The sequence below is a fragment of the Fusarium solani genome (assembly GCF_023522795.1).
Source record: "Fusarium solani strain SB1 chromosome Unknown bctg00000002, whole genome shotgun sequence".
NCBI lineage: Eukaryota > Fungi > Ascomycota > Sordariomycetes > Hypocreales > Nectriaceae > Fusarium > Fusarium solani.
This window is the reverse complement of record NW_027072155.1, coordinates 3,078,038-3,105,567: the sequence shown is the minus strand read 5'-3', so window position 1 is coordinate 3,105,567 and position 27,530 is coordinate 3,078,038. Positions and strand designations below refer to the sequence as shown.

Below are 27,530 nucleotides of genomic sequence, written 5' to 3'. Positions count from 1 at the left end.
GTCTCGTATTCTTCTCTTCTTATGACGCGTATTAGACAAGTTACTCTCATCTAGAGTCTTCGGAAAGGAGAGCTGGGCTTCTGCGAAGGGTGTTGAGAGGGTTGTCGGAGGGGAGATCTGGACTCCTGCGATGGGTGAAGAGAAGTTTGGTGAGCAGGAGATCTGAGCTCTTGTCGAGGCTCGCTATAAAATAGTGGAGGTGGTTCTCGGAATGACTGGTCGAAGAAGAGTCGAGATCGCTCTAGCTCGGCGTCTTCGTCGTTCTCTTGGTCGTTTTCGGAGTCTCGTTCGAAGTGCCACGATGGCACATTGGGCCATAACACTCGAAATGCTGCGGGTCGGGCGCGTCGGTTGAGATATGGGAAGTTTTCCGCAATAAGACTTGTCGTAAATACCTTGATTGTATTCTATCGTAGTGTTATTCCCCAGTCAAGCCAGAAAGTTGAAGGGGGACCGGTGCCGGTAAGTATGACCCAGGGTACTCGGCTCTCTCCTCAGCCGAGATACTGAGATCGCCCTCATCTGGATCGCGGGCCTCGAGAGAGCTGTGGCGAGAATTAATATCAACTCAACACAATCGACATTCGCGTCTGGCGATGGAGGGGAGAGCCGACTCCTAGAGGTTAGTCGCGATGAAGAAGCGGGATGTGAGGGAGATGATTCTAGCGCAAGCTTATCACAGGGGTATTGCCGGCCTCCAAAAGCTCCGTTATCACGTCAAAGCCCCCTGATGAAGCCTACAACAGTCCACGACCAGTGTCCTAAACTCTCCAATCGATGTTGTGTTCTCGTAGTTGTTCCGATGGGAAGTTGATGCTGCCACATTTCCACGCCCGTTCTGTTGACTACGCCCTCGGGTATGCCGTTTCACAACTCAGTGTGGATAACAGGGAGGTCCGTTACCGATGGCGCCATGTTGAAGACAGCTAAGCAAGCTGGCAGAAATGAGGTCCTCGGCAATAGCGCCAGAGAGTGGAGGGTTTGGAGGGAGAGGGTTTGAAGAGGGACATAACAAGAGGGAGATGTCTGCTTACTTATTCTTTGATGAGGGCGAATGCAAAGAGAGGAAATTTGAGGTCGAGGAAGAGGAAGAGGATGGAGAGAAAGAATGGAGAGAGGAGGATTTTATAGAGCGGGTAAGGAGACGAAATGAAAAGAGGTGGTGATTCACTTACTAAGGCTTCTCTGGGCTTCTCTGGTCTTTCTCTTGCTGTTCTCCTGGTCTTGTCTAAAGCTATAATGTGAGCAAGAGACTCTCGATACCGCACAGTATAAAACGAAATAAAGAGAGCAGGGATCAATGGCTAAACGCTATGTAAATATTAGAGGACTCACATAAGAGATAAAAGATATCTTATTGGATTACAGGGGAGTGTCTGTTAGATAAGATGAGAGAGCGAGGAGAAGATGCCAAGATGGAGAGGCAGAGGAGCAAAGACATGGAGAGTGATAAGGCTGTGATTCACTGACAACCTGAAGTTGGAGAGAAAGAGAGAAGGTCATAGAATGAGAGAGAGCACTGATTCATCTAGGGTGAGGCTTGTGAGCCGCTTCAGTGACGAGCTAACTGAGAGCATCTTTGGCTACATCTTCCACATAGAGTATTCTCAAAGTCTCCCTTGGCACCATGTGGCGCTGAGTCTGTCAAGACTCTTTAGGCGAGTCAATTCAGAAAGTTTCCACCTTTCATTGTGATCCCATTGAGAAACTGGTTTTGAGCCTCCGTAAAGGTGCCATCCTCTTGCGTCGTAGCAACACCTGTTACCTGGGACTCTTCTGGGCCTCGACGACGGAGTTCTTCCAGAATGGCACCATTGGTACGCTGAACATCCGCGATGGCGTCATTGCAAATTTGGACAGCCAAAGTCAGTCTGGCGATCGTGTTTTCAGACCCCCCCCTGACATTCTCGCGGTTGGTGATGAGCCATTTGAACTGGAATCGGGCGTGTCGCAGTGCCATAGGGATCGTGGAGGGGCTGTCATTGGCAACCCAAGTACCGTGGTGCTCTCCAAGCTTGCGGGACTCCTAGGCCATCTCATCATTCTTGATCTCTCCAAGTTAGTACAAGCAATTTCTGTCGACTGCCGGATACATACCTCTGTGCAATCGTACCCCTTGTCAACACAGCCAGCACATCGTTTGGAACCATCTGAATAGTTGTGTTAGTAAGTCTCCAAGCTCCAATCCAAGGCAAGTTGAGTAAAAACTCACAATAGTGACGGCAGCCATCAGCAATACCACCAATAGCATTTTCACCACAAGTCATAATGCGAGCACACTCCAGGCAGATCTCCCGGCGCCTATCTCTGATGCGCTATGATCTGTTCAGTTCGTGATCTGTCAGTGCGGAGGACAGGCTGCTCAGGCTGCGATAGATGATGACATGGTTCCAAAAGGCAAGGAAAGAGGAGCTTGGAGGAGGGAGCGTCAGAACGTCGCGTATAGGGAGTGAGGGGGAAGATTCTAAAGGAGATGAAAGGAGGGAGATTTCTGCTTACTTGGGCTTCCTTTGGGTGATCGCAGACAGAGTGTTGAAAGAGGGAAAGCTGAGCATGAAGCGCGAAGGAGAGGAGAAGATGGGCAGGAAAACACGAGGAGCGAGAGGAGCGGCTGCCGTTGCTCAGGGCCAACATCAGGCATCCATTGGCACACATCGGTTTGACAATTTGACAGGCCAGTAAGACTATCCTCAGTAAATGCTTATGAGTATTTTATGAGATTTAGTGTATGATAGTAATCTTAGATTAGGAGGAAAAGATCTAAGGCAATGAATAACTCTTAGAGAGTCTCTTATTGCTATTAAAGGGTATGAAGTCTTACAATGGGTTGCCGGTGATGGGCAGTGTTGGAGTTTGGTGGACGGTTGGGATGAACTCCAATACTGTTCACCATTGGTGGGTCAAGACTGTTCCTTTAATATGAAGAACTATTAAATAGTTTCATTTTTCATCCCTCTTTTTATTCTCATAGAGAACCAGGGGGTCTAGGAGGACATGTTCATTGATTTCACCTTATGAGGTGGTGGAGTTTGATCGTGCTGTGAAGGCGCAAAAGTAGTATTATCTTTGGCTTGCGCAGTCTCGTCAAGTCACACACCACAGAACATTGAAAAGGATAGGTAATATAAGCTTTGTATACTCATAAGTTTAGTCTCGCTTCTATTAATATTCTTTTTATTCCTTCTAAATATTATTGTGAGATTATCCTAACAGTTCAGTACGAGTATCGCGAGTATCGCCATGGAGCGACCACGGCACAAAAGCAGCCTTTTCTCTAGCTTCTTGGCAATCTCGTCAATTCGCACATCGAAGAATGCATCGAAAACACTGGACCTCTCAGCTCGTGGCTGGAAATGGTGGCGTGGGTGGCCTGATAAAACTCCGATTTCTCAGTCGGCGATGTCTTCACCTCTTTGGTCCCCGAATCGGTTCGGCGACCATGACCAAAGCACATTCATAATCTCGCCGGCTTTTTCGTGATGCTTTCCAACTTTGCATCCCGAAAAATCGAATCATGGCCTTGTAAGCAAGCAAATCCATCATGAGCATTCGAATATGGAAGAGTCACTCGTCGCTTGTCGCGAACTCGCGGTCGGTGATATATAAGTCACTATTGGGTGCTTCAGCCGGAACGAGATTACATCCAGAGTCATCAGCGCACATACAATTCAGTCAGATATTTTCACGACAAGCATCTTCAATGTCGCCTAGCAAACAAGTTCTCATCGTCGGCGGCGTGGCCGGCGGAATGTCCTGCGCAACTCGTCTGCGCCGTCTCGACGAGGACGCCAAAATCACCGTCGTCGACAAAGGACCATACGTCAGTTACGCCAACTGCGGTATTCCGTACGCCCTCGGCGGTGTGGTTGAAAGCGAAGGGAAGCTCCACGTTCAGACTGTCGACAAGCTCAAGACTTGGTTCAATATTGACGCCAGAACCAACACTGAGCTGAAGTCGATTCAACGAGATGAGAAGACGGCAACTATCCGTGATCTCTCGTCTGGGGAAGAGTCTTTGGTTCCGTACGACAAGTTGGTACTGGCCTTGGGAGCTGAAGCTTTTATTCCTCCGATTGAGGGGGCCGACTCCGAGCACGTCTTTACGCTCCAGACCATCCCCAACCTTCAAGAGATCCAAGCCATGATCTCTAAGAAGGGCTGCCGCCGAGCTGTTGTCGTTGGTGGTGGCTTCATCGGACTTGAAGCAGCAGAGAATCTCCGTCGACTGGGCATCGAGGTGACGATATTCGAATTCGACCAACACGTCTTTCCCGTGGTGGACCCCGAGATTGGAGAAGTGGTTGACGAGGAGCTCCGCAAGAACGGCGTCGACCTCAATCTCAATGCCCGGGTTACAAAGATCACCAGTGCTTCAGACTCTGAGCCCGGCTTGGTCTTTGCTGAAGGACAAGAGCCTGTTCCTGCAGACCTGGTCATAATGGCCGTTGGCATCCGCTCAAGGACTGCCATCCCGAAAGAGGCAGGTTTGGAATTGGGGAGAACAGGGGTCTCTGTCAATGAGTTCATGCAGACTTCGGACCCGGATATTTACGCCGTCGGCGACATGGTTGAAACTCTCAACCTCGTCACTGGTCAGCCAGCGCAGACGGCCCTGGCAGGACCAGCGAATCGTCAGGGCCGTCTGGTTGCTGATCACATCTCGGGCAAGGGGATCAAGTATCGTGGCAACCTCGGCGCCTCTGTATGCCAGGTCTTTGGCAAGACGGTCGGTATAGTCGGCCTTTCTACAAGGAACCTCGATCGTCTGGGTATCAAGCACGAGTACGTGACGGTGCACCCTCCTCAGCATGCAGGATGGTATCCCGGAGCGTCGCCGTTGACGGTCAAGCTGGCTTTTGAGAACTCGAGTGGAAAGATTCTCGGCGCTCAGGTCGTCGGTAAGGAGGGTGTGGACAAGCGGATCGATGTGTTTGCTACGGCTATGCGAGCAGGGATGACGGTTGAGGACCTCGAACACTTGGAGCTGGCGTACGCGCCTCCTTATGGAGCTGCCAAGGACGCTGTCAACATGGCTGGCTTTGCGGCAAGCAATATCGTGCGCGGTGACGTGAAGCTCGTCCATGCCGGAGAGTTTGCCAGGGGAACCCGCAACCTCGAAGACTTTCAGATCATCGACGTGCGAGGTGCTGAGGAGTACAGCCAAGGTCATCTAAAGGGGGCCAAGAACATACCTCTGGTGAACCTGCGCGAGCGGGCAGACGAGATCAAGCGAGGAGTTCCAACGATTGTCCACTGCAAGAGCGGATACCGTTCGTACGTCGCGTATCGGATTCTGGCGCAGAAGGGAGTCGATGTGTATAATCTAGATGGGGGTTACAAGTCGGTGTTGGATGGCGGATACGTCACGATTCAGGAGGCATAGACATTTTTCGAGGCTCGGAAGCCCCCTTTGTATATTATGTTTTGCTTTGGTTTGCATCTGTTGAAGGAATGTGTAAGAGATTCCGTTCACGTTATACCTTGTCGAGGTCACTCGTGATGTTGCTGTTGTCGTCTCATTGTCGTCGTCGTTGTTGAAACCGAAAACCTCAATGCACTTTCTCAGATTCACCAGCATCGTTATCATCACCAACATTGCCGAGGGGCGGAGGACAGAATTCTCCGTTGTTGGACCAGGGTGTCGACGTTGCTCTCGAACCGGACTTTTCCTGCTGCTCCTGTGTTGAAAGGGGCCACACACACACACGCACACACGCGATATCATCATCACTCATGTAATATCATCACCATCATCAGACAACTTGCAACACCAGGTACCGGGCCTTGGCTCCTGCTCCTCTCCGGTAGTCTCGGACCTCGGTGGACAAAACCTTGACCTTGGCCTGGTCGGCGAGCTTCTTCACGTGGCCCTCATATCCGCCGCTCTCCCAGATCTCGGAGATGACGGTGGCGACGATGTGGCCGCCTGGCCTCACGACACGCACGAATTCACTGATGGCCTCGGGTCCGACATGGGACTGCGTCAAGGTGCCAACACAGGTCACGACGTCATAGGAATCATCTCGGGCAGAGAGAGGCCGCGAGAGGTCTGTCACGTCCAGGTTGCGGTAGGCCTCGGTGAGCCGGGCCTCCTCGAGCATCCCGGGGCTGAGGTCGACCCCGTCGACCTTCTTCGCGCCGAGACGGGCGAGGAAGGATCCGACGAGGCCGGTGCCGCAGCCGGCGTCCAGGATCTCAATGTCCTTGTCGATGGTGGTGGTCCCCAGGACTTGGGGGACGAGGGCGGCTGCTGTTGCTGGGGCGATGTAGTCTTGGTTCTTCTGGTTGAGTTCTTCGTTGTACGTCTTTGCCCACTCGTCATAGACGGACCGAGTATGGTCGACAGAGGTGAGGGAGTAGATGCGGGGGAAGTAGAGCTGGGAAGACATGGTGATGTGATATGAAAGGGGGGACTAGGTAATCAATTGAGAAAGCTGGGGAGTTGTGTAGGTAGAGTGAATTGAGCTGATGATTCAATCCCATCAACTCGAGAGAAATGACCCCTTTTTAAAGACATCTCTCACCCTCCAACCCCGCCTTCTCCCCGCATCTTGTAGGTTCTGAGATGACGTTTGGGCGTGCTCATGTATGCGAATCCATTGGTGGATTGAGGGTTTTGCTGAGGCTCGGCATAGCCTAAAGGAGCGATCCGAGGTAACCGCGCAAAGGGAGATTAACGAGGAGGTAGATTTACGTCCAGGATAATAAGTCTGTGTCAGAGAAACTGTCCTTGTCGAGTGGAATACGACGTGGTTGTCTTGGTCGAGGTTGGGGGTGGTGAGGTCCGAATCGAGCGACTTGCTGGATATTGGGTTGCACAGAGGGGTTTGCTCGAAATGATGAAATAATTGACCAATGCTGTCGAGGAATCTAATCTTCTGCTCGAGAAGTATATCTGCTAGTTCAAAGTCAACGCGAGTCTTGACAATTGCACGATCGAGTGCCTTGTTTTCTCTGCCCAGAAACATTGAGTTGTTTGTTTCATGTGATGGATACCTTGCTCCTGGCAAGCAATACGCAGTCCCGCCCGGTCGCAACGATCTTAGCCTAAAGAGGATCCTTTCATAAGCTTAAAGGCCTAAAGGAGAAGTTAGGAAAGTTTAATAAAGGCATTGGATTGGCATTGGAAGAGCCGTACCTTGGTTGCAGCATCGCTAATGCTGCGGGCGTGAGAAACAGGCTCAATCAAGGATCAGTCCTTTGAGCAGCCTATCAGCTCATTCTGCAGAGTGTTATTGCATTCTTCGGCCTGAAAGTGCATCTTGGGGGTAACAACAGGAATGTGAATGTGCAGAGAAGGAGGGAAGAGCTTGGTGGTAGTTTGGTGGTTGCTGTAGGTAAGTTGGGTAGTTCTTGAATTCCCACTCAGATAAAGATATCATCATGGATCATATCATCATGACTCTTTAATTGCATGCAGGGTTATCGTCGACGCTTGTGCTAGGGGACTTGCTTACCCTACAGATTATCATCACTTCAGTGCAGGCGCCTCTGCTGACACAACCGTGACTGATGCGGCGCTACCGAACCCTTACCACGCCCCAACGGCAGCCAAAAGCCGAATGACATCATATCAGCATGTCATTTTCTTTTGTTTGAGAGCTCTGTGAAGCTTGACGAGCTCCTGGAACCGAACCAACATCTGCAAGAAACTGGAGATTTGCAGGCTCGAGTCAGGCAATGGATAAGCTGCCTCGCCGAAGTGCCGAGCTGCTCAAACCACAACCCTCGCCATCCTTGACTCTTTGCCCTGCCGCTATTTCCGATGCAAGCTCACGGCATCGAATACCCTTTATTCGGTCCTCTCACACTGACCGAAATCCACTCACGGGCTCCTCTACGGCATCACGCGGGTCAAGAAAAAAAAAAGACACCAGAACAGCATTCAAGGTAGATTTCCTCCAAAGTATTAACATAAATTTGTATTAAATCTACTAAAATCATACAAAAGATGTCCTAAAAGATGTCCTCTCCTATATACATTCTATCCACATAATAATAGCTACCTTTAGGGGAGGATAAGCTCATGCCTTTCTCCCGGGGTCTTGATTTTCCCTCAACCAACGCGCGTCTGTACGGCATCTGCATCGGCCGGGCCGTTACCTAGCAAACTTCAGGCGGCCGCCCCCCGGGAGCTAATATCCGATCTAGACGGCCGATCCCCGTTCGACGCCCGTCTATTGGGCAGTTGGAGGTTGCCTTCCACGTTCATGGTGGGGTGAAGAAGCTTGTTTAGCGATGAGTAATGCACTGGCGTCCCTTGACACCGAGTGACGAGAGCGAGGTCTGAACAAGAAGCTGGACTAGGCTGATTAGGAGATGGTATTTGAACTGGGGAGCTGCCACTTTCAAGTCGAGATGGAAGCCTCGGGATCTGTGCCGTCGTTGGAGACTCAATTGACAAGACTCGCTCGTGTATCATCGCCCTAATTCTCAACAATGGATCGCGACGTCGAAAAGGCTTCAACCAACTCGGGCACAATCAACGCCCAGGATAACGCTCCCGCCTTTGCTCCCATACAATCGACGAGCCGCATCTCCAAGACGCAGTCGCGAGCAGAAAATGCGCTCCAGCACATCCGGTCTCAGAACGGATACAGCTGCGATCCCGACCAGGACTCGCAGACGGACGAGACAGAGAAGGATCCCTTCGAGGTGGGATTTGAGAACGGCGACCAAGATCCTCTGTGCCCGCGCAGCTTCGGCAAGGCGAGGAAGTGGATAATCGTTTTTATTGTGTCGTTTGCCAGCTTTTGCGTGTAAGTGACCATCTCGAACATCCAAGAAACATACTAACAAGTGGTAGAACCGCAGCCAGTTCCATCTACACGTCGACATATGCCCAGATGCAAGCCGAGTTTGGCAACTCGCGCATTGTATCGACGCTAGGCCTTTCGCTGTTCGTCCTCGGTATTGCACTCGGCCCCTTGTTCATGAGCCCCCTGAGCGAGTTCTACGGCCGACGGCCCATCTATCTCGTCTCGTGGACCATGTACGTTATCTGGATCATTCCCCAGGCCGTAGCCAAAAACATCGAGACTGTGCTCGTCGGCCGCTTCTTCGACGGCTTCGCCGGTAGTGCATTCCTCGCCGTGTCTGGCGGCACCGTGGGTGATCTCTTCGCCCCCAACGAGTTACAAGCGCCTATGCTCATGTTCTCGATCGCGCCGTTTGTCGGCCCTTCTATCGGACCCCTTATCGGTGGATTCATCAACTACAACGTCGACTGGCGATGGACCTACTATGTGATGCTGATCTGGGCGTTTGGCTTGTTGCTGGGAATCGTGTTTCTTGTTCCCGAGACGTATCGTGAGTTGTCTGCTCTGAGTTGAACAGTGCCAGGGGCTAACATAGCATCAACAGATCCAATCTTGGTCAGAGACAAAGCCAGACAGACTCGAAAGGAAACTGGAGACGAGAGATGGAAGGCCCCCAACGAAAAGACGCAAAAGTCTGTGGCCGGCGCCATCGGACGCTCCCTCCTTCGCCCCTTTCAGCTCCTCATCTTCGAGCCCATGTGTCTCAACCTGTGCATCTTCTCAGCCATCCTCCTAGGCATCCTGTACCTCTTCTTCGGAGCGTTTCCCCTCGTCTTCATTAACGTCTATGGCTTCAACCTGTGGCAGGTCGGTCTCACATTCCTAGGTATCCTCGTGGGCATGGTGCTCGCCGCCGGCCTCGATCCCGTGTGGCATCGTATTCGGGTCAACCTCATCCGCCAACTGAGCGAGGAATCGGGCGTCGAGGGTAAGAGTGAGCCCGAGTTCAGGCTGCCACCGGCCATCCTAGGCTCAATCCTCGTACCGGCGGGCATCTTCATGTTCGGCTGGTCTTGCTATCCCTGGGTTCACTGGATAGTGCCCATCATCGGAGCAGCCATCTTTGGAGCTGGGTAAGTCAACTGAGGCTGGCAGGCCTCGCACAACCTCGGGGAGTACATGGCCCATGTCTCGTTGCTGAGACAGGAACCAAATCCACGGGATCGTGCTCTGGTCTTAGTCACGGCTTGGTCATGGCCATTGCGTCCTCCCTGATCTCGTATCCCCCAAGCAAAGAGCTGCGGCTAACCGGTTGTTATTTGCTACCTATAGGACACTCCTCGTCTTCAGCGGAATCTTTACCTTCCTGGTGAGTTGCCGTCACACAAGCACAGGCTCACCGTATGCTGGGTAACCCAGAAGGCTGGGAAGCTTGGCCTGAGCTGGGAGCTCGTGCCAGAAAGAAGACAGTGCTGACGCCAGATACCTAGGTGGATGCGTATCCGCAGTACGCCGCGAGCGCCCTGGCCGCCAATGCATTCGTGCGCTGTGCCTTTGCTGGTGAGTTGGTTGACCTCTTGTTCCGCACTCTCCGCCCATTCGCTTCTTCCATCCCATCTCTTCACCGCCGCCGGTGCCCGTCCTTCGTCGTCGTCGTCCCCCGGTTCCGGAGTGCGGGTCCCGCTGCTCCTGCGGGCACCGGGGAACTCGGAGACGTTGGGATTTGTTGGGAGGAACTGAGAGAAGGATTGAAAGGGGATGACATGAGATCACGATCAGTGCTAACTACCGATTTTTCAGCCGCTTTCCCCCTCTTTGGAAACCAAATGTATGAGAAACTCAACTACCATTGGGCTTCTTCGCTGCTGGCCTTTCTGACGGTCGCCATGATGCCTTTCCCGTATATCTTTTTCCGACACGGCAAGCGTATCAGAGCCAACAGCCGCTTCGCTACGTCTTAAGCGGGCATGAGGCACAGCACCTTATCTGGGTTATATCAGAGCATGAAGAAACGACGACAACGTCATGACGAGCTCGGCGTCTGCAAGAGCAGGACGCGGCAGCCGTCACGCAACACCTCACCGTCGCGTCTTGCCTGTCTCGTGTGCCGCGCATGCAAGTCTAGCGCACGAATAGGTAGTTGCGAGGGCTCCTCCACGGCGCCGCGCCACCGGATCAGGCACCACAGCGTCCCCGGGCGACCAAAGTTTCGTCCCCTGCGGTCTCAGGGCTATCGAGACCTGAAGGCGGCGGCTGCGGCAGACGGGTGGGTTTCATATGGAGGTGAGAGACAGTCAGGTCTAGCTTCGTGGGGCTGGATGCTGCTGGCGTCTACTGAATTTCTTGCATACATACATGGCGGGGTGGACTGAACTGGACTATTGGAGTAACTATCAACATCGGAGACTGTAAAGAGCGCGAGACTAGAGTACGGGCGTCCCAGAGAGGGCGCGTTAGGGGCAGTGACATTGCTAGAGGGGCCTTCATCTAGGGTACAGTAATGGATAATGCAACGAATATAGAAAAAGCAAGCTTGGTGATCTTCAACAGAGACCCGCCCGGGCCGCTGAAGTGTGTGGGGGGTCTTGACAATTGACAGCTGGTGAGGGAGGCCTGGGATCGATGGAGGGTGAGATGTGAGGCGGGGAAGGGCTTGTCCATGGATGAGTCGGTAGTTATTGCTTGTCTCTCTGTGTCAAGTTGAGTAGAGACAAAAGCAACTTGACCACCAGCAGCGATCGATCTCACTCACATCTGGCCTCGGTTGGCGAGCCTGCCGCCGTATCTTGCCTGAGACGGACGATCTGCATGAAAAGAAATCCGGGGAGATGGAGAGGGAGGGGAGGGGATCTGCCTGAGCCGAGGACCAGCGGGCCTTGTCTTGCCTGCTTGTCTTTCTTCTGTCGTATGTATGTATGCTGCCTGTGGCAGAGGAGAGACAGGCAGACGGGATGCAATGCGCGTGTACTTGTGCGTACGACGTATGTACAGCACAGCGGAGAATATGCGACCGGGATGGAGGCATGAGCCAGTTGAATGCGAATACGTGCGTGTCAATGGCAACACATCTCGAACAGAGATGAAGAGTTCCAAGACTTTTGAGCAGCACCATGGCATAGACTCTGCCTGACTCTGACAGCATATGGTATGCTACGTACATGATATTCGACCCCCTCGAGGCAACAACCAATATCTCAGATCCAAGTCTAGAACTTGGCAGCGGTGGTGCTGCGGGTGGCCGCGGCAAAGGTGTGGGATCCCATGTCCTGTCGATGCTTGTAAGACAAGTGGCCGAGACAGATTCAGGAAAAGGCAGATCTGTTCAAGTCAGGGACCGACTTGAAAAACACAAACACGAACAAGAGACACGACGCCCCTCATGCCAGCTCAAGACGCAGGCTGATGGAGTCCTCCCCCTCCTCAGCCTGGAACTAAAGAGACGTCGACGAGGCGCAACTACGGACCAACCACGAGCTGGGTGGGAAAACTACCGTCGAGATCGACAAGGGTGTAAGAGCCTCTCCTCTGGGAAATCTACGAGGGGGACCCATAACTCTTCGGCTATCGCAGCCTCGACTCCAGGTTTCCTTCAACCAACAGCATGGATCCGGGCTCTGTCCAACCACAGGGGAGAGCGCGCACGCCCTCCACATATCTTGTGGAAGAGGAAAAAGAAACAAGACGAGAGTGGCCCAGCATGTGCCAAAGTCGAGCTCATGGGATCCATGTGCAATCTTCTGGCTGCCGCCGCTGTCATGCAGGCCACCACAGCCGCACGCGGACAAACGAAGGATAGACAGAGAAGAAAAAGAAAGAAAATGGCCTCCTGAGGTGAGAAACGTGGTGAAAGGAGGGGGCCAAAAGAAAGCAGATGGGCCATTGGCAAGGGGTTCCTGACGTGACCTCGGTATGCCGAGCTGAAGATGAAGCCTTCCCCCGTCGCCACCTTGTCAGTTAATTAATTACCCTACCTAGTTCCGATCATGAAGATTCCCCACGCATGGACAGCTGAAAATACAACCCTCAAACACACAATGCCGACGTGGTATTGTAATTCTGACTACGCGCCAAGACGGCGGGCCGTCTCATGTCATCAATTGACGGCTTCTTACTGATAATCAGGCACGGGTACTGGTTTTGGGGCTGCACATGACGGGGACCGCGGATACTTGCAAAAAAACAAGTTACCTATGGGGGCTTGATTGGTCGGTGTGAGAAAAGTCTGGGGGTGTAAGATGACGCGAGACAGAAGCCTTTTGACACTTGCACATCCATTAATAGGCAGTCTGATGAACAAGAGACCTCGGCCACCGACGGGAAGCGGCGGACGGCGATATCAAAGAAAGACCCTGGATAGAGAGGAATCCAATCGAGAACCCTGAAAGCTTTGTAAATGCTTTGATACAGCTCACACACACGTACGCGCGCGCGCGCGCAGAGGCACACACACACCGATGAGCCCTTCTTCGGCGGCCTTCCGCCTCCGCCTCCACCTCCGGCATCCGGGCTCGGTATCTAACCACCCCCGCGTCCCATGTCTCCGGCCAGCCGGCTTCTCGACGAGTTCCTCACCGGGTACACATACACATTGCAATTTCATCCTTTTCCCTTGCCAAGTGCGCCGTACGTAAAGCTCATGTCCCGCATACGTAAACCCGTCATAAAAGGAAACAAGGTGATTAATAGAAACTGTAGTACGGATCCGTAACCCTTCAAGTACGTACTAACACCATTTCTCACCCACTTCGCACACACTACACCCCCTGTCACGTATGTACGTATGTGTGTGTCTCATTCAGGCCCCGGTTGATGTCTTTTTTTGTCCTCCTGTGCGGGTTTCGGGTACCTTACCTTGGACGCCGCCCACCGGCCGCGCCCACACCGGCCTATTGACCACGGACGCCGGCGCGCCTTTCTTTTCCTTTCCTTTGCCTCTGCGGTGAGGTGAGCTCTGATGCTGGGGCTCTGTCGGCGAGGCTTGTCATTTACATGATCAGCGTGTGTTTCGACGACATGCATAACATGATGAGTTGTTCAGCAAGTATCCCCAGAGAAGAGTCCGATTCCAGAGTAAAGACAAACTGTTATCTGATATCTCTTGTAAACGCGCTCAGCTGCACCAGGGATAATCTGGCAGTCCCCAAGTTATCCAACATCAGCCCGACGCCGCACCTTGTCGCAACGGTGCTGCAGTCGCACGACACTAGCTTTTTCATCCAAGGACCCCGGTCACCGACGAGGTACGAATCACCACTCCAGACTAGGGGGTTTTCTTTGGGCTTCGATTTATTGGGTTCCGGTTCCATTGGGAAAATGGGACGAAATCTGGGGAGGAGGCTGGAGACTGTGAACCGCGCTCGAGCTTTGACAGCTGAGAGTGAATTTATTTTCCATTTGAAGGATACAGCTGTTCTTCTTTCTGTTAGTTGATCACCCCCGGATCCTTGCGTGACGGGCATTTTCTAAACCCAGGCGCGCCCAGGTGTTGCAGGTCCAGATCCAGGCCCAAGCAAGCAAAGCGGACAAGGCCAAGGATCCTTCCCTCTCTCTATTCCCTGTCCGCGATCCACGGCGCAGTGGCCTAAGCCAAGGTGAGTGAGCGGCGGGGGCGAGTTGAAGGAGGTGGTTGGGGGAAAGGCCCTCTGGATGGATCAATGGATTCAGTCTGGCGGCTCAGCGGGAGGCCAGAGCTTTTCTGTGTGTGTTGAGGTTGAATTGAATTGACGCAGTCTATGCGATCGAGGAGGTACTCTATACTACACTCCTTTCTGGTGCCTTCCACGTTGTCGCATAAAGCCACCTGAAAGACGCCTACCATTTCGGCTCCCAACCCGAGGTGTCGGGAGCGCGCCAAACCCAAAGAAAGACGTGATCAAAAAGTCGCAGGTACAAGCACGACAACCTTGAAGGAGTGAAGCCATCATCGGACCAATGGACGACGCCAAGTTTCCCCCCGGCGCGGGCCATTCATCTCCACTAACAAACCCCGCAGTCAAAACTTTTTTGACTTTCCATTTCGATGGTCTATCCGTGTAAGCGGGTGCCAAATTTGCATTGCGAACCAAGGGGGCAGGGCCATGGATGAGGCATAAACCAGTTCGAGTATCAGCCATATTAGTCTATCAAATCCACTTGGGCCGACACTTGTTGCCAGATTCTTCATGATTATTGGGATATTCTGAATCACTCGTGTTGGCTTCTTCAATCTCATTGCCGCTGATACCCATGCCTTGTGGTGGAGGACTCTCCATGTCGCCCAGGGGGGTTGCTGCATGTGTGAGTGCGGCTATGTTCTGCGCTGCGGCGTGCGCGCACTTGTAATGAATGACAGCAGGGGACCGGAAAAGCAATCATGGAAGGATGCCAAAATACTCACCCACCCTGTGTGAGCCTTTCACCATCATCATCACGTCGTATTGGCCTCCGCCAGTTCATCAATTGCTGCGCCGCACAGTCGCGTTCCCATTGGATTTGATGTGATGGCCTTGAGTCGACACACCCGCGCTCTTTCCTAAATGGGCCGTAGCCGCGATCATCCGCCCACTTCCGCACATGTCGATGGTGCCTCGGCCGGCCTTGGCCCGGGGCCTCGTTACTGTCTGCTTGCTTTTTCCCTTGGACCATTTATCCGTCAGAGTCGAGTTTAGCTCTGGCGCTCATTCTCGGTCTGGGCATCCATCGACATTGACAAAAAACGTTGTCGTTGACTTCCTTGTTGCTGTCACTTGCTGCTCGTGCCCACAATTCTCACCACCTTTGTCACGGCCCTCCACACGTACCGGTATACCTCAGCCTGACCTATTATCCGCCCTCCATCCACCTATATCCATATCCCCTAATCCACATTCTCCCACTCCCACGTCGACGACATCCACATCCAATCCAATCCGCAAACCCACTGCTACTGGAATTCTAGGATCCCCTAGCACGCACCTACACGCACACGCAGGCAAGCAAGCACGCACGCACATCCAGCTGCCACTGCCCTGCCTGTCCTGCCCTGTCCTGCCCTGTCCTGTGGCGTCTGCGCTGTCCACCAACCACCAGAGAGCCCACCGCCTCATCGCCTGACCCTCTGGCTTCTGACAGAGAGCTCGAATCGGCCATTGACCGCTGACGATTTATTCTGCGAATCGCCTCGCCGGCTCCCCTTCCGACTTTTCTTCTTCTCTTCCTCTTCAACCTTCAATCCTTCATTCCATATCGTCCCGTTCGACCTCCTCGCTATTTGCGATCCGCCTCCTCCGCGCTGTCGGCGCTCCTCCTCCCTCCCCGCGCCGCGCCTGGTTCGCATGCCTCATCTCTGCACAACGCTACGCTGTCACCGCAGCCCGCTGTTACGGTCGCCGACGCCGTGTGAGCAGCTGTAGTGCGCGTTGTTGCTAGATTGGCCGGTGCTGGGTGCAGCCAACCCTCATGGCCCTCGGGTAGCTGCATCCTATTCTTTCTCCCCTCCCTCGTCATCGTCCGTCTGTCGCCCGTCGCCTTGTCTCCCGTGCCGCCCGCCGTCGTCCGTCGTGTCGCCTCGCCTTGCGCCGCTTTCTAATACCCCGTCTACAACCTCGACCGCGAGTGTCTTGTGCCCGGCGATCATCGAACCCACCCCCGCCTTGGTCGAATCAGAGCCGTGACTCTTCCACCTCCTTGGCCTCTTCGGTGACGACACCTGCAGCCTCACGACGCCTGCGACTTGCTATCGACTACCTCTACGTCGCACGGGAACGCCTCTTTGCGTACTCTGCTTGTGGACTCCATTGGGCCTCATCCGAGCACACCCCGTCCAGAATACGAGCTTGACCGACCAACTTCGGTCTCGTCCTGGCCGAGGCTTGCTCACATAACCATAGCTGCATACAGCCCTCCGGCCTCGTTTGCGCCCAACGCCATAACCCGTCCTACCGCAGCGCAGCGCAGCCGCCCGGCCTGAGGCTTGCTCCCAATCTTACATCACGCACATAGCACACGCCGGCGTCGGCATCAACGACGATCCAGGGGAAATCCTGCGCGCATTTCCACGCCACCGTGGGGGGTTGTTGTCCTTGTGAACAGCGCACATCGCGACTCCAATTCGACGACGGTCCTGCCCCTTCTTGGCTGTGCCACGGAGGCTTGAATAGGTGTGGTTCCGCAAAGGTATCTGAAAGGGGGACAAGAGAGAGTGAGTGAGTGAGAAGAGAGAGAGAAACAAAAAGAGGTTTCTGGGGATTCGGAGCCTGCATTTCCGGGCCGCTCTTTGTGCAGCAACCCAGGTAAAGCCCCCGGGCTCAGAGGAGGATATTCCAGCCGTCGCCATACGTCGCGTCGGCTCCAGGCCTGTATATAAAACCTAAGACACCATGCCGCACGAGATGGAGGAGAACGGTGCTGAGGTCTCAGATGTCATGTCTGAGAACGAGGACGACACCGAGACTTTTCTCAAGGACGACGAGAAGATGACGGAGCAGAGCACCACCGAGAGCACCACCGAGGTCAAGAAGAAGTACGACCCCAAGGACCCCCTGCGCCCCAGAAGGAAAAAGGCGCGGAGGGCGTGCTTTGCGTGTCAGCGGGCTCATCTGACTTGTGGTAAGTCCTCTTGCGACGGCCATCTTGGCCTCGTGCCTTTATGCGTCGATTATCATGATGCGGGTTCTCTCCTCTAGTGAAGTTTGACCTTTCAGTTGCCTCAGTCAACGACCAGCGTTGCGGCTGCGGCTCTGCTCTGCTACCCCTTTCTTGTCGCCTCACGGGAGGGGATCGACGGTTGAGATGGGCGTACCTCATAAGCAAGGTTCAACACTGACATCTTCCCATAGGAGATGAGAGACCATGCCAGAGATGCATCAAGCGAGGCCTCGCCGATGCCTGCCAGGATGGCGTCCGCAAGAAGGCCAAATACCTCCATGATGCTCCCCCGGAGGCCCTTCGACCTGTCCTCGGTCCCAACTACAATCCCAACCCTACGCCCTCGCGAACCAACGGCCATCGTCACAGCTCGAGTCACTCGGATAACCTGTCGACCACGGGCAGCAACTTCTTCTCCCAGGGAAGCACCGCGTCGTTACCCGTCTACTCGGCCGGTGCCCAGACCCCGGTTGGCATCGACGGCTTGCCACCCTTCAACCCTCAAGCATCCCCGACGTCATTCCAGGGCCCAATCAACAATGCAACCCACACGCCCATGAACAACATGATGCCTGCAGGTAACATGGACTTCAATGCCCTCTTTGATCCCAGTAACCCTGCCCTGTACAACTTTGATCTTGAAGGTCTCAACTTTGGTAGTCAGTACGCCGGATGGGAGTTTGGCATCCTCAACAAGATGGCCCTCGGCGCTGAGACGCCTCCGCGGGAGAACTCCATGTCACAAACTCCAACGACTGAGGCAAACTATGCCGCCCTGTTCGGGAACGCAAACAACGGCTTTGATCATCCCATGTTGGGGGCCGACTTCTCGGGTATGGACCAAAATAACCAGTCTCTATATGCGCAGGGCAACCTCCAGCACGGACTACCCCATGCTTATGCCATTGCAGCTGGGCCTACGAGCCTTGCCAGCCCAAGTACGGACACGACAGCAAGCCCGCACTCGGTTGCGGGCATGGATGGTTCACCAAACCACAACTTTGCTGGTATCCCCACGGTCCCGGCCGCGACACGACCCAGGCCGAAACACAACAAGGCTGGCCCCAAATCGATCCTCGGCAAGAGGCAACGAGACTCTGCCGCCATCTACGAGAGCGTCAAGGAGCCGTATCCTTATACCACCGGATTCCACAACATGGTGGCCGTCCTCCGAAATCGTCTGCCCGGCAACAAGCTGCTGCGGATCGCCAAAGCGCTTGGCGAGATTCGACCGTCGTTCATCTCTTGCACCAAAGACCTGACTAGACAAGATCTCGTCTTTATGGAAAAGTGCTTCCAGCGTACCTTGGTCGAGTACGACGATTTCCTCCAGCACTGCTGTGCCCCTACGATCGTCTGCCGAAGATCGGGAGAAGTTGCCGCCGTTAACAAGGAATTCACAGCGCTGACTGGGTGGACAAAGGATGTATTGCTCGGAAAGGAGCCCAACCTGAACGTAAATGTTTACAGCGGCCGATCGACCAACGGAACCAACACGCCAGAACACAACGCACAGGGCGAGATGACGACACCACGACCTCAGAGAGCCATGCTTGACCTCAGCGGTGGACGACCTCAGCCCGTGTTCTTGGGCGAGCTGCTAGATGACGATAGTGTTGTTGAGTTTTACCAAGACTTTTCACTACTAGCATTCGAGGATAGCCGAGGCAAGGTACAACGAAGCTGCCGACTCAACAAGTACCGAGCACCGCAGGACCCGGACCAGAAATCAGAGCCAGGTTCCCAGAAAGATGCGCAACCAGGCATTCTCAGCAGCCGAGTGACGCGAATCGACGGCTCGCATGGCATCTCGAGGATCGAGAAGGACGGCAAGGTGGAATGCACCTATTGCTGGACCATTAAGCGGGATGTTTTTGACATTCCCATGATGATTATCATAAACGTGAGTTGCTGTGATGAACGTTGTGTCTTGTGAGCTGTTGACTGACGTTGTCTAGTTTTTGCCACGATATTTACCTGACCAAGGGCCTCAGCAACTCGCAGTCTAGTGAAGCAGACTGCCGGGGACCTTGATGATACGTTCATTCTCCCTTTACTTTGTGCAGGACGGGAGGTTCTTTTTCTACGAGAATACGCCCTCTCTCTTCTTGGCCCTCGAGGGAGGGGCCCTAGACCGGAAGAGAGACCAGACAGAGCATGTGCCCCTAGATGGGTGACTAGTCATGATGCGATGTAGTTTCATGTACATGGTTTAATGCCGGTGCTGTTGGATAAGCAGAGGAGGGTTTCGCACGATACCCGGATAGTGACTAGGAGAGCGAAACGAGAAACGAAATGCAAGGGGTGTTGAAAGACTTGTATCTTCTATATCCATTTGTTTATCCATAACTCCTCGTGCCTTTTGCCTTGTCCGTCTATCCAAACGACGGCCCATCCGTCTATCACGTAGTCCGAGTAAGCCACTGAGCATCCAGCTTCCCATCAACATTTGCACCACCAATGACACGCCCCTTGGACGGCACCCAGCCCTCGCGTGCGAGACTGTTCTTGGCGACCTCGCAGTCAAAGTTGATGTCCTCGATAAGAGCGTCTAGGCTCTTGTAGTCCTTTTCCTCACGGATGAAGCCAAGGATGAGCAGACGCATAGGCACGTCGTAGAAATCAGCAGTGAACTTGTGCAGGACATGGACCTCGGCGCTGCGGACGGTGTTCTTGTAAAAGGGGTTGTAGCCAATGGACATGACCATGGGGAAGATGTGGAAGGGCGGGTTGCTCTGAGGCGCAGATGCCAGGAGTGCCGCCTCGTTGCTGCTGGGAGCGTCCTTGGATGTCGTTGCATCGGGGTGGTCCGGGTGTGTGCTGGGCAGGGCGAGGGAAGCGTAACCAAAGTAGACTCCCGAGGGCATATCGGCGATCCAGGGGGTGAGGGCGGCGTCTACGGGAAGGTTGGCAGTTGGGATGCCGAGCTGAAGGCTTTGTGAGTCTTTGATCGTTCACGGTGAGAGTGTTTGCGTACCTCTTTGGAACCCCGACCAAAGCCAGAGATGACGTTACCTTCCATGTGAAGAGGATAAGGGGCGTCGGGCCCAGCATCGGGGCCGACGATGGAGGGACGAGAGGACATTGTTATCTTGAAGTCGGTGATAACTGGTCTAGATGCTTTTGCTCACAACCAAGAGGTTGACTCTCACGACACTGAAAATTTGACTAAAAGCTATAGTCCAAGTTAGTCTTCCGTCTTGCACAAGTGTATAGAGATTCAGTTCTCACTGTGGACAGGTTCTCGTAAGTGAGTAGGTGAATCTCAGAGTGAGAACTTGATAGAAGACGATGGAGGGCTGGCGATGATGAGCGTGCCAGCGGTGGGGCTCGGCGCGGGGCAGAAAACCGGCGCGCGGAAGTGTTAGGGAAGCCGAAGTGCGGAGGAAGGAGGGTGAGATTCGGAGAGTTGTCTTCCGTGTGCTTACTATGCCCTGGATAGTGGCTTTTTTGTTCAATTGGCTGTGAGATGAGTGTGAATAGGCAGAAGGGGGAGAGAAAAGAGGTATATATCTCTGGCTGTGGAGATAAGATGGATTGGTTGCTTTGTAAGACTGGCGCAAGACGGACTGACGGGCTGACTCGACTAATAATACGTGCAGTAACAAGTCATTCTGTCTCACTCGTACATTCACTCTCAGTTTGAAGCCATATAAGATAAGTTGATAGATGGGGTATTGATATAATTCCTACTCTCCCTGTCAGGTCTTCTCTGCAGATATTCTCTGGTATTCGTCAATTTCATCCCTTCTCACGCAATTCCTCCAACAATGGTATCAGAAACTAGAAAAGTCTTGACCTTTACGGGAGGCCAAACCCGCCAGACATGAGCATCCACATGCTCTCGAAAAACACAAGTACAACTTGGTGAGGTTGTGAAAGGCAGCGCAACGTCGTGTAGCATCTCTGAGCTCCGAGTCCGAGAGCAAAAGAGGCAAAAGGAGCGTGTGACGACATCTGCCAGCGCATAAAAGTGATCGTGATAGAGGCCCAACACAGATCATCCGTCTCATTACGCCTGCGCCTTCACCTCCTCTTCGGCCTTCTCCTTGCCCGCCCACTCTGTCCGTCCCAGCCTGACAATGTCGGCCGCCTCGACGACCCAGTACTTGCTGGGCGCCTTGCCCTCAGCGGCCAACTGCGCAGCCTTGACGGCTGCCCTGCCAATCACCTCGGCGTCCTGTCCAACAGCGTCCTTTGCCGCGGTGCTGAGTCTGCCGAGCCCGTTAACGGCTCCCTGGAAGATTCCCTCGAGCGCGCGGCCCTGCTCCCTGTGGCCGAGGATCATGCCAGGCTTGAGGATGACGGCCTGTTGGAAATCCTGCTCCTTGATTGCGTCCTCGACGCCGTTCTTCATCTTGCTGTATGGCGCCATGCTCGAAGGGAAACCTCGCGTGCCCGCGCTCGAGATAAAGACGAATGTTCCTGTTCCCGCAGCCTTGGCCGCCTTGACAAGCTCGACATTGAGGTCGTGATCAATCTTCCACTGGTTGGCAAGTCCTCCGGCAGCAGCGCGCGTGGTGCCGAGGGCGGAGAAGACGACCGAGGGTGTGGGGGCGAAGCTAGACAGAAGACCAGCCCATTTAGAGTTGTCTGCTTCGACGACGGCGTCGAGGCGAGGCGATTCGGCCTTGGGTGCGCGGCGGGTGATGGTATGGACGGGAGTGAATGTCTCGGCGGCGAGGAGGGTTGATAGGATGTGGCCGCCGACGAGGCCGGTAGAGCCGATGATGGCAGCAGAAGGAGGGGAGTCGCCATTGTGCGTGATTCTCGATGATGTGCTTGTTGGCTCGAGGTTGTTATCTTTAGCAGCTTTGCAAAAAGCTTTTATCGGTGGGTTATCAAACAGATAGACAGGGGTATCAAGACGAGAAATGGCAGCCAAGAGACTCGAGACGAGAGTAGAAACCCCCCGGTTTATATATGGTGTGAGAAGGAGCCGAAACTTTGAATCAGGTCTGGAGACAAGAGAATCGAGAGATGCTAACCCCGGGCGGAGCGGACTTTCGGGGTGGTGACGCCATGCGGGAGGGACCTCACTGGCAGGTACAGTCCCTACAGTACCAGCCTGTACTGGCTGATATCAGCTGGTTTTTATTGACATGTGATAACTGTACAAGGCCCAAAGCAGTGGTTCGTATACTTGAATTGGGTTTAATTCGATGCATGATACTTTACTCCAAAAGACATCGGATGAAAGAACGTGTAAGTGAAGCTGTCAGCATCTAATCGAGTCCCAAGATCTCAAGTGCTGACCTCTCTATCGTCCCTCTCAGCGCCAAGCTTCAGTGATTCGCAGGGGTCCAAGCTGCTAAGCTCTTTACAAGTTCCCCACCTTCCGTCTCCGCAGACAGACGTCCATGGATTTTTGACTTGCGACATCATCTTCTGCCTGCGTCTGACTTGACTGTCCACGACGATATCCTGTCGCCTACGCCCTCCACTTATATGATCTTGCTCTCTTTTGCAAATCCTATACCTCACTAAACACCAATACTTTCTAGAACACCTCGCCACCCGCTACATACTCGCAATGGCTACTCAATACGAAGGTATTAACCCCTCCCCCTCCATCCATCACAAACCTCTACTAACAGTCTCAAGTCGAGCACAACGTCAAGTTCGCCGAGCCTCGCCGCTCCGGCCGCCGCGTCGACATGGCCTCCTTCTTCTCCCTTCTCAACCAGCTCTCCGAGCCCTCGGGCGACCAGACCCCGCAGCACAACCCGCACGCGACTCCCACACCCGTCGACACGGCCGCCCTCTTCCGCCTCCTCCAGGATCAGCTGCAGACCTTGCACGTCACCGCTCCGACCGAGGGCAACCGCGAGTTCCTCGAGTCCCTCATCAGCTCCCTCGAGGACGACATCCATGATCCCCCCACCCGTCTGCGCGGCGTGTCGCAAGAGTTTGTCGACTCTCTCGATCGGGTGAACCGCAAGACCCTCGACAAGGACGACGACTGCGCCATCTGCAAGGTGCCCTATCTCGAGGACGAGTACTGCCTCGTCGTCGAGCTGCCCTGCAACGGCGCCCACCGCTTCGACCTCGAGTGCGTCGGCCCTTGGCTGCGCAGCAAGGGCACCTGTCCCATGTGTCGCCAGGACTTGGCCAAGAAGAAGGAGGTTCCGGTCGTCGAAGACAGCGAGGAGGAGGATGGCGATATGATGTACGCTTGAAAAGCATCACTTGGTCGTTTTATGCATCAACGAGTCTGGCGTCTGGGAGTTTGAGCCATGGTGGGTTTCGGCATTTACACCGACATGATGAACACGATTGCACATTTTCTTGTGCCTCTTGACTGAATCTATGGATAACCGCTTGCTTCTACCACTTGATGCGTGTCTGTATACCAACCGTCACCCGCTGATTGTCAATTGTCGGCCGCCAACCAATCACTCACGAACCGCTGCCTCAACTGCCTCGTCTCCCTTCTGGCATACGCTTCTTCCAGCTCTTTCATGTGTCTCGCAGCATATTCCACCTTTCGCTTCACTCCCTGCCCCGACTGTTCCCCCAGCAGTTCCAGCCTCTGCCGCCAAAATTCCCATCGATCCTTGGTTACACCAGGCTGCATACCCTTCGCCAGCCTGCCGACTCTCAACGCCCGGGCTTCAGAGTCCGTCAACCTTTTAGTAGACTGGGCACGTATGAACAAGGCTTGACCTGCATGCTGAATCTATTGGCATGCCCCCTCCAGCATCGCATGGCGCGCCGAACCATACGGCAATGACTCTTCTAGCGCTTCACGCAGCACCCAGATGGCAAGGTCGGTACGCTCCGCGATTCCCTTGCCGTAGAGGCGGGCAAATAGGGACTGCAAAGAGATCCATTTAACCGGAGAAGAAGAAGTAGCAGTCATAAAGGAAGCTGGTCAACTTGTCAGCCCAGCGACACTTGGTTGTGAAAAGCATCAAGAGGAAACTGACAGTCTGCGACCTCGCGCAAGCATTCCCCAAGCAGCGGCATATCCTTCCACACCGTCGCCATATCAAGCCATGGCAGAATCAACCCAGAACGCAGGCTTTGGAGTCGTTTCAATAACCGCACAAGCATGTCGAAGCGCTCATCCTCGGGTTGTATCCGGGACGCCATAGAGATGATCAGGTTCCACAGCCGCCGGAAGAACTCTGGAATCTTGTCCTCGTTCTGGAACTCTCTTTCCCATAATTCCCGGAATAGTCCGTTGATACTTGCAGCTATAAGACTAGCCTCAACCTCTCCATATTGGCCCGGCCCTGCATCTAGGAAGCGGGAGATTTCCTCTCTACACGCAGACGGAGAAGTTCTTCGATATTGAGCTGAGCAGTGGACATTCTTGCTCAAGTCGGACCAGGGTGACTCAGAAATTGCCGAAAATCTCGAAACTTGTTGCGTGAGTGAGGTTATACTTGGGTTGATACTTATGATGGGTTGAATCTTATGGAGTGAGTTGGTTAGAAGATAGGAGTTGATGCTGATGATGAAGATGCCTGGATTTAACAGTGTCAACTCCGACAAGAAATACTCCATAGCGAATGTGTCACGCCTGCGCCTCAGCAGAGGCAAGGACTGGAAGTCGTCCAAGGCCCCTCCTGCCACGCGGGTCAAGAAATAAACGAGACACCAGGATATCAAGAGGGTGAATCACCTCGCTCCTCTCAAGCGGAATGCTTAGCTAAAGATATATGATAATAAAGGCAACGCTTTAGAGCTCCTTTGCCATTTTTTATTATACTCTATTCACTATCTTTAGGGGAGGGTAAGCAAAAGCGTTTATACTGGTGTCTCTCTTTTCCTCGACCCGGGTGCCTGCCTATTGTTCAGGACCTGCCGGAGGAGAACGGAGATGTGGGGCCGATCAACGGAGCCGTGGTGTGGTTCATTCAGTTTGATAACTACTACCTATCAAAGCAAATTCATCGACAATTAAAACTGAATCAAGACATGGTCACTGGTTGATATTGGTAGTCTCGTCTGACACAGTAGCCGTAACTCATTCATTAGGGAATATGATCCCGGTAACCAACTTATCCACAAGTTAACGGCAGCTCTGGGTACCGGGCTCCAGCGTCCCCTCCAAAAAGTTGTCCATCTTGCATTAGATACCTTGACTTCCCCTTGTAGTTCCCAATCTCACACCTTCTTTGGCTCTCCCTTCTTCGGCGCACTCCCTTCCTTACTCGCCCCTTCCTTGGAGGTCTCTTTCCCGGCACCCGTCTTCTTGATCGTCTTCTCATCCCCCAACGGCTTGCTGAAGTCCTGGTTCGCACCGCTCGCGTTCAGAGGATCTTCGCCCTTCGGGCCCTTCTTGCTGGTTTTGTTCTGTGTCTGGGCAGCTGCCTCCTCGGGTCGTGTCGTGTTGGGGTCAAAGGCCGTATCGGCGTGCTCGCTAGCCACTTGCTCGTCACGCCCAGACTTTGTGTTCTCGTTGCTCACAGGGCGGAGCGATTCGCGGTCCTGAGAGTCTTTATAGGGCCCCCGTAGGCGAGAAGTCGTGTGGAGAGGGCGGACGGTGGTTTGTGTCGCGCGGAGGACGTTGCGGAGGAGAGACATGGTGACGATGATGATGTTGATGATGATGTGAACGCAATTGAAGCTGTAGGATTACTTTCCGGTCAATTGAGTTGGTAAATCTGGGAAGAAAACTACTTTCAGGCTTCCGAGATCAAAAATAGTTATTTCGATCGAGAGCTTCTTTTGACGTCATCGAACTGTCACCTCTGGTGCAAGTGGCAGCCATCGTCATCACTTTGGATTGTGGATAGCCGTGGCCCATATCCACTTGACTACGTAGTTTCAATAGCAAGGCATCATGAGGGCCTTCTGAGCTTCAGAACTGGATTTCGTTCTCGTTGGCAATAGCATCGTGCTATGTAGGAATAAAAAAAGACTCTCCCACTCGCCGAAGCACCTGGCTTCACCCAAGACATGGTCTGATGAATGTTAGGCCGTTGCCAAGCGCCAGGCCCTGGTCGTCAACCCTCCACGCACCCCAATGTTGCATGGGTCTTGACATCGCTTAAAGGGGCTGTATAGCATTGCAGTCGTACGGTTGTTCAAGTGAGGTATCGACGACACAATGGAGACTAGCCCCGAAGCGAGCATTGCCTGGTTGCAAAGGGAAACCCCAATGTCGCCTGCAAACTACAAGACTGGGACATGCAGCTCAACCTCCCCCAAGATCCTCGATCCTGTTGGTTCACCCCGATCGTGACAGAGCGTAAGGTCCAACACAAGCGACAATCAAGCCATCGCGGATCCGGGGCCCCAAACACGCCCTGTGCTCTGAACTAGAAGCCCGCATCTCAGCCGACATATCGAGACGTGGCAGAAGATGAAATTGCCAGCCGTGATTTCTGACCCCTCGTCGATCCAAGCTTCGGGCTATCGAGCTGAACAACAAAACGGGACAAATAAAGTCGGTGACGATAATGGCAAACAGTCCGGTAGCCCGGATGAAAGACCACTGAGGCAAACAACGACGAGTGGTTCGATGCCATCGCCTTCCCGAATCGATCATCACGAGCACAAAACCGGCTCGCAGGCTCCCTGTGATGGCACTATGTAGAGTTGTAGGATCTGAGACACTCATCTCAACCCCGGACCAACCTGTACCAAGCCCTGGTATGGAGGCTGCCAGATCTGACACTTCCAAACCTGGCGCTCTAGGAACCCGCAGATGTTGATGGTAGCGGTGAGGCACTCCGGATTTGGCACGACTGTTGGTGTTGTAACCAACATGCCCCGTCTCCTGGTTCATCAAACGGCCAGTGCAGTACCAAATCACGCCACTACTCCAACCCAGTGAAGAAGCCAGATACGTGGTTAGAGTGCTGTCAAAAGCTCGGGAGTTTCTTTGACAGCTTCATTGAGCCGGCGGTTCCGCCGGTGTAAGTTGTCTAACCCTGTCACCTTTCTTTGGCATCCAGCATATTCCCACTGATCGGAGGACATAACCCAAGGGCATTCCCAGCAGACACGGCAAGAGAAAAAAAGCAAAAAGCAACCAGACGGACAACGGCCGAGATGCTGCGCGGAGATCCGAGATCTGAAGTGAGGCTCTTGGCCCAGGCTAAGGCAGCCAACCTGTTGATGGCCGGCGGCATCGCCCGAGAGGCGTCCCTCGGAGTCTATTGTTGAGCTGAAGTTTTCTAGAACAATTCCGTGGCATCTCCCCGCATGGCA

General features: G+C 53.7%; 9 protein-coding genes across 9 annotated transcripts; 4 read left to right on the top strand and 5 right to left on the bottom strand.

The window, feature by feature from the left end:
- Positions 1 to 50: 50 nt before the first annotated feature.
- MRS44_004909 (uncharacterized protein) lies at positions 51 to 2,267 on the bottom strand (the record flags this gene model as incomplete). Its single annotated transcript, XM_046273609.2, has 6 exons — positions 51 to 407; positions 455 to 545; positions 1,176 to 1,218; positions 1,684 to 2,026; positions 2,098 to 2,150; positions 2,213 to 2,267. 6 exons carry the CDS (start codon positions 2,265 to 2,267, stop codon positions 51 to 53), a joined length of 942 nt encoding a protein of 313 aa, XP_046135935.2.
- Positions 2,268 to 3,700: 1,433 nt separating this feature from the next.
- Positions 3,701 to 5,383, top strand: MRS44_004908 (uncharacterized protein; the record flags this gene model as incomplete). The annotated part of the gene is made up of 1 exon (XM_046275528.2): positions 3,701 to 5,383. One exon carries the CDS (start codon positions 3,701 to 3,703, stop codon positions 5,381 to 5,383), a length of 1,683 nt encoding a protein of 560 aa, XP_046135936.2.
- Positions 5,384 to 5,753: 370 nt separating this feature from the next.
- Positions 5,754 to 6,389, bottom strand: MRS44_004907 (uncharacterized protein; the record flags this gene model as incomplete). The annotated part of the gene is made up of 1 exon (XM_046268720.2): positions 5,754 to 6,389. One exon carries the CDS (start codon positions 6,387 to 6,389, stop codon positions 5,754 to 5,756), a length of 636 nt encoding a protein of 211 aa, XP_046135937.1.
- A 2,050-nt stretch (positions 6,390 to 8,439) lies between these two features.
- MRS44_004906 (uncharacterized protein) lies at positions 8,440 to 10,720 on the top strand (the record flags this gene model as incomplete). The annotated part of the gene is made up of 5 exons (XM_046268721.2): positions 8,440 to 8,759; positions 8,807 to 9,309; positions 9,364 to 9,892; positions 10,092 to 10,128; positions 10,250 to 10,720. 5 exons carry the CDS (start codon positions 8,440 to 8,442, stop codon positions 10,718 to 10,720), a joined length of 1,860 nt encoding a protein of 619 aa, XP_046135938.2.
- Positions 10,721 to 17,095: 6,375 nt separating this feature from the next.
- Positions 17,096 to 19,372, top strand: MRS44_004905 (uncharacterized protein; the record flags this gene model as incomplete). Its single annotated transcript, XM_046278317.1, has 3 exons — positions 17,096 to 17,324; positions 17,555 to 19,266; positions 19,322 to 19,372. 3 exons carry the CDS (start codon positions 17,096 to 17,098, stop codon positions 19,370 to 19,372), a joined length of 1,992 nt encoding a protein of 663 aa, XP_046135942.1.
- Positions 19,373 to 19,765: 393 nt separating this feature from the next.
- On the bottom strand, positions 19,766 to 20,448 carry MRS44_004904 (uncharacterized protein; the record flags this gene model as incomplete). The annotated part of the gene is made up of 2 exons (XM_046283925.2): positions 19,766 to 20,290; positions 20,341 to 20,448. 2 exons carry the CDS (start codon positions 20,446 to 20,448, stop codon positions 19,766 to 19,768), a joined length of 633 nt encoding a protein of 210 aa, XP_046135943.1.
- A 927-nt stretch (positions 20,449 to 21,375) lies between these two features.
- On the bottom strand, positions 21,376 to 22,387 carry MRS44_004903 (uncharacterized protein; the record flags this gene model as incomplete). Its single annotated transcript, XM_046268725.2, has 2 exons — positions 21,376 to 22,308; positions 22,352 to 22,387. 2 exons carry the CDS (start codon positions 22,385 to 22,387, stop codon positions 21,376 to 21,378), a joined length of 969 nt encoding a protein of 322 aa, XP_046135944.2.
- A 509-nt stretch (positions 22,388 to 22,896) lies between these two features.
- On the top strand, positions 22,897 to 23,542 carry MRS44_004902 (uncharacterized protein; the record flags this gene model as incomplete). The annotated part of the gene is made up of 2 exons (XM_046268726.2): positions 22,897 to 22,915; positions 22,968 to 23,542. The coding sequence occupies 2 exons, from the start codon at positions 22,897 to 22,899 to the stop codon at positions 23,540 to 23,542; spliced, it is 594 nt and encodes a 197-aa protein (XP_046135945.1).
- Positions 23,543 to 24,042: 500 nt separating this feature from the next.
- Positions 24,043 to 25,898, bottom strand: MRS44_004901 (uncharacterized protein; the record flags this gene model as incomplete). The annotated part of the gene is made up of 3 exons (XM_065622375.1): positions 24,043 to 24,233; positions 24,293 to 24,723; positions 25,483 to 25,898. 3 exons carry the CDS (start codon positions 25,896 to 25,898, stop codon positions 24,043 to 24,045), a joined length of 1,038 nt encoding a protein of 345 aa, XP_065478447.1.
- Between the last annotated feature and the right edge of the window lie 1,632 nt (positions 25,899 to 27,530).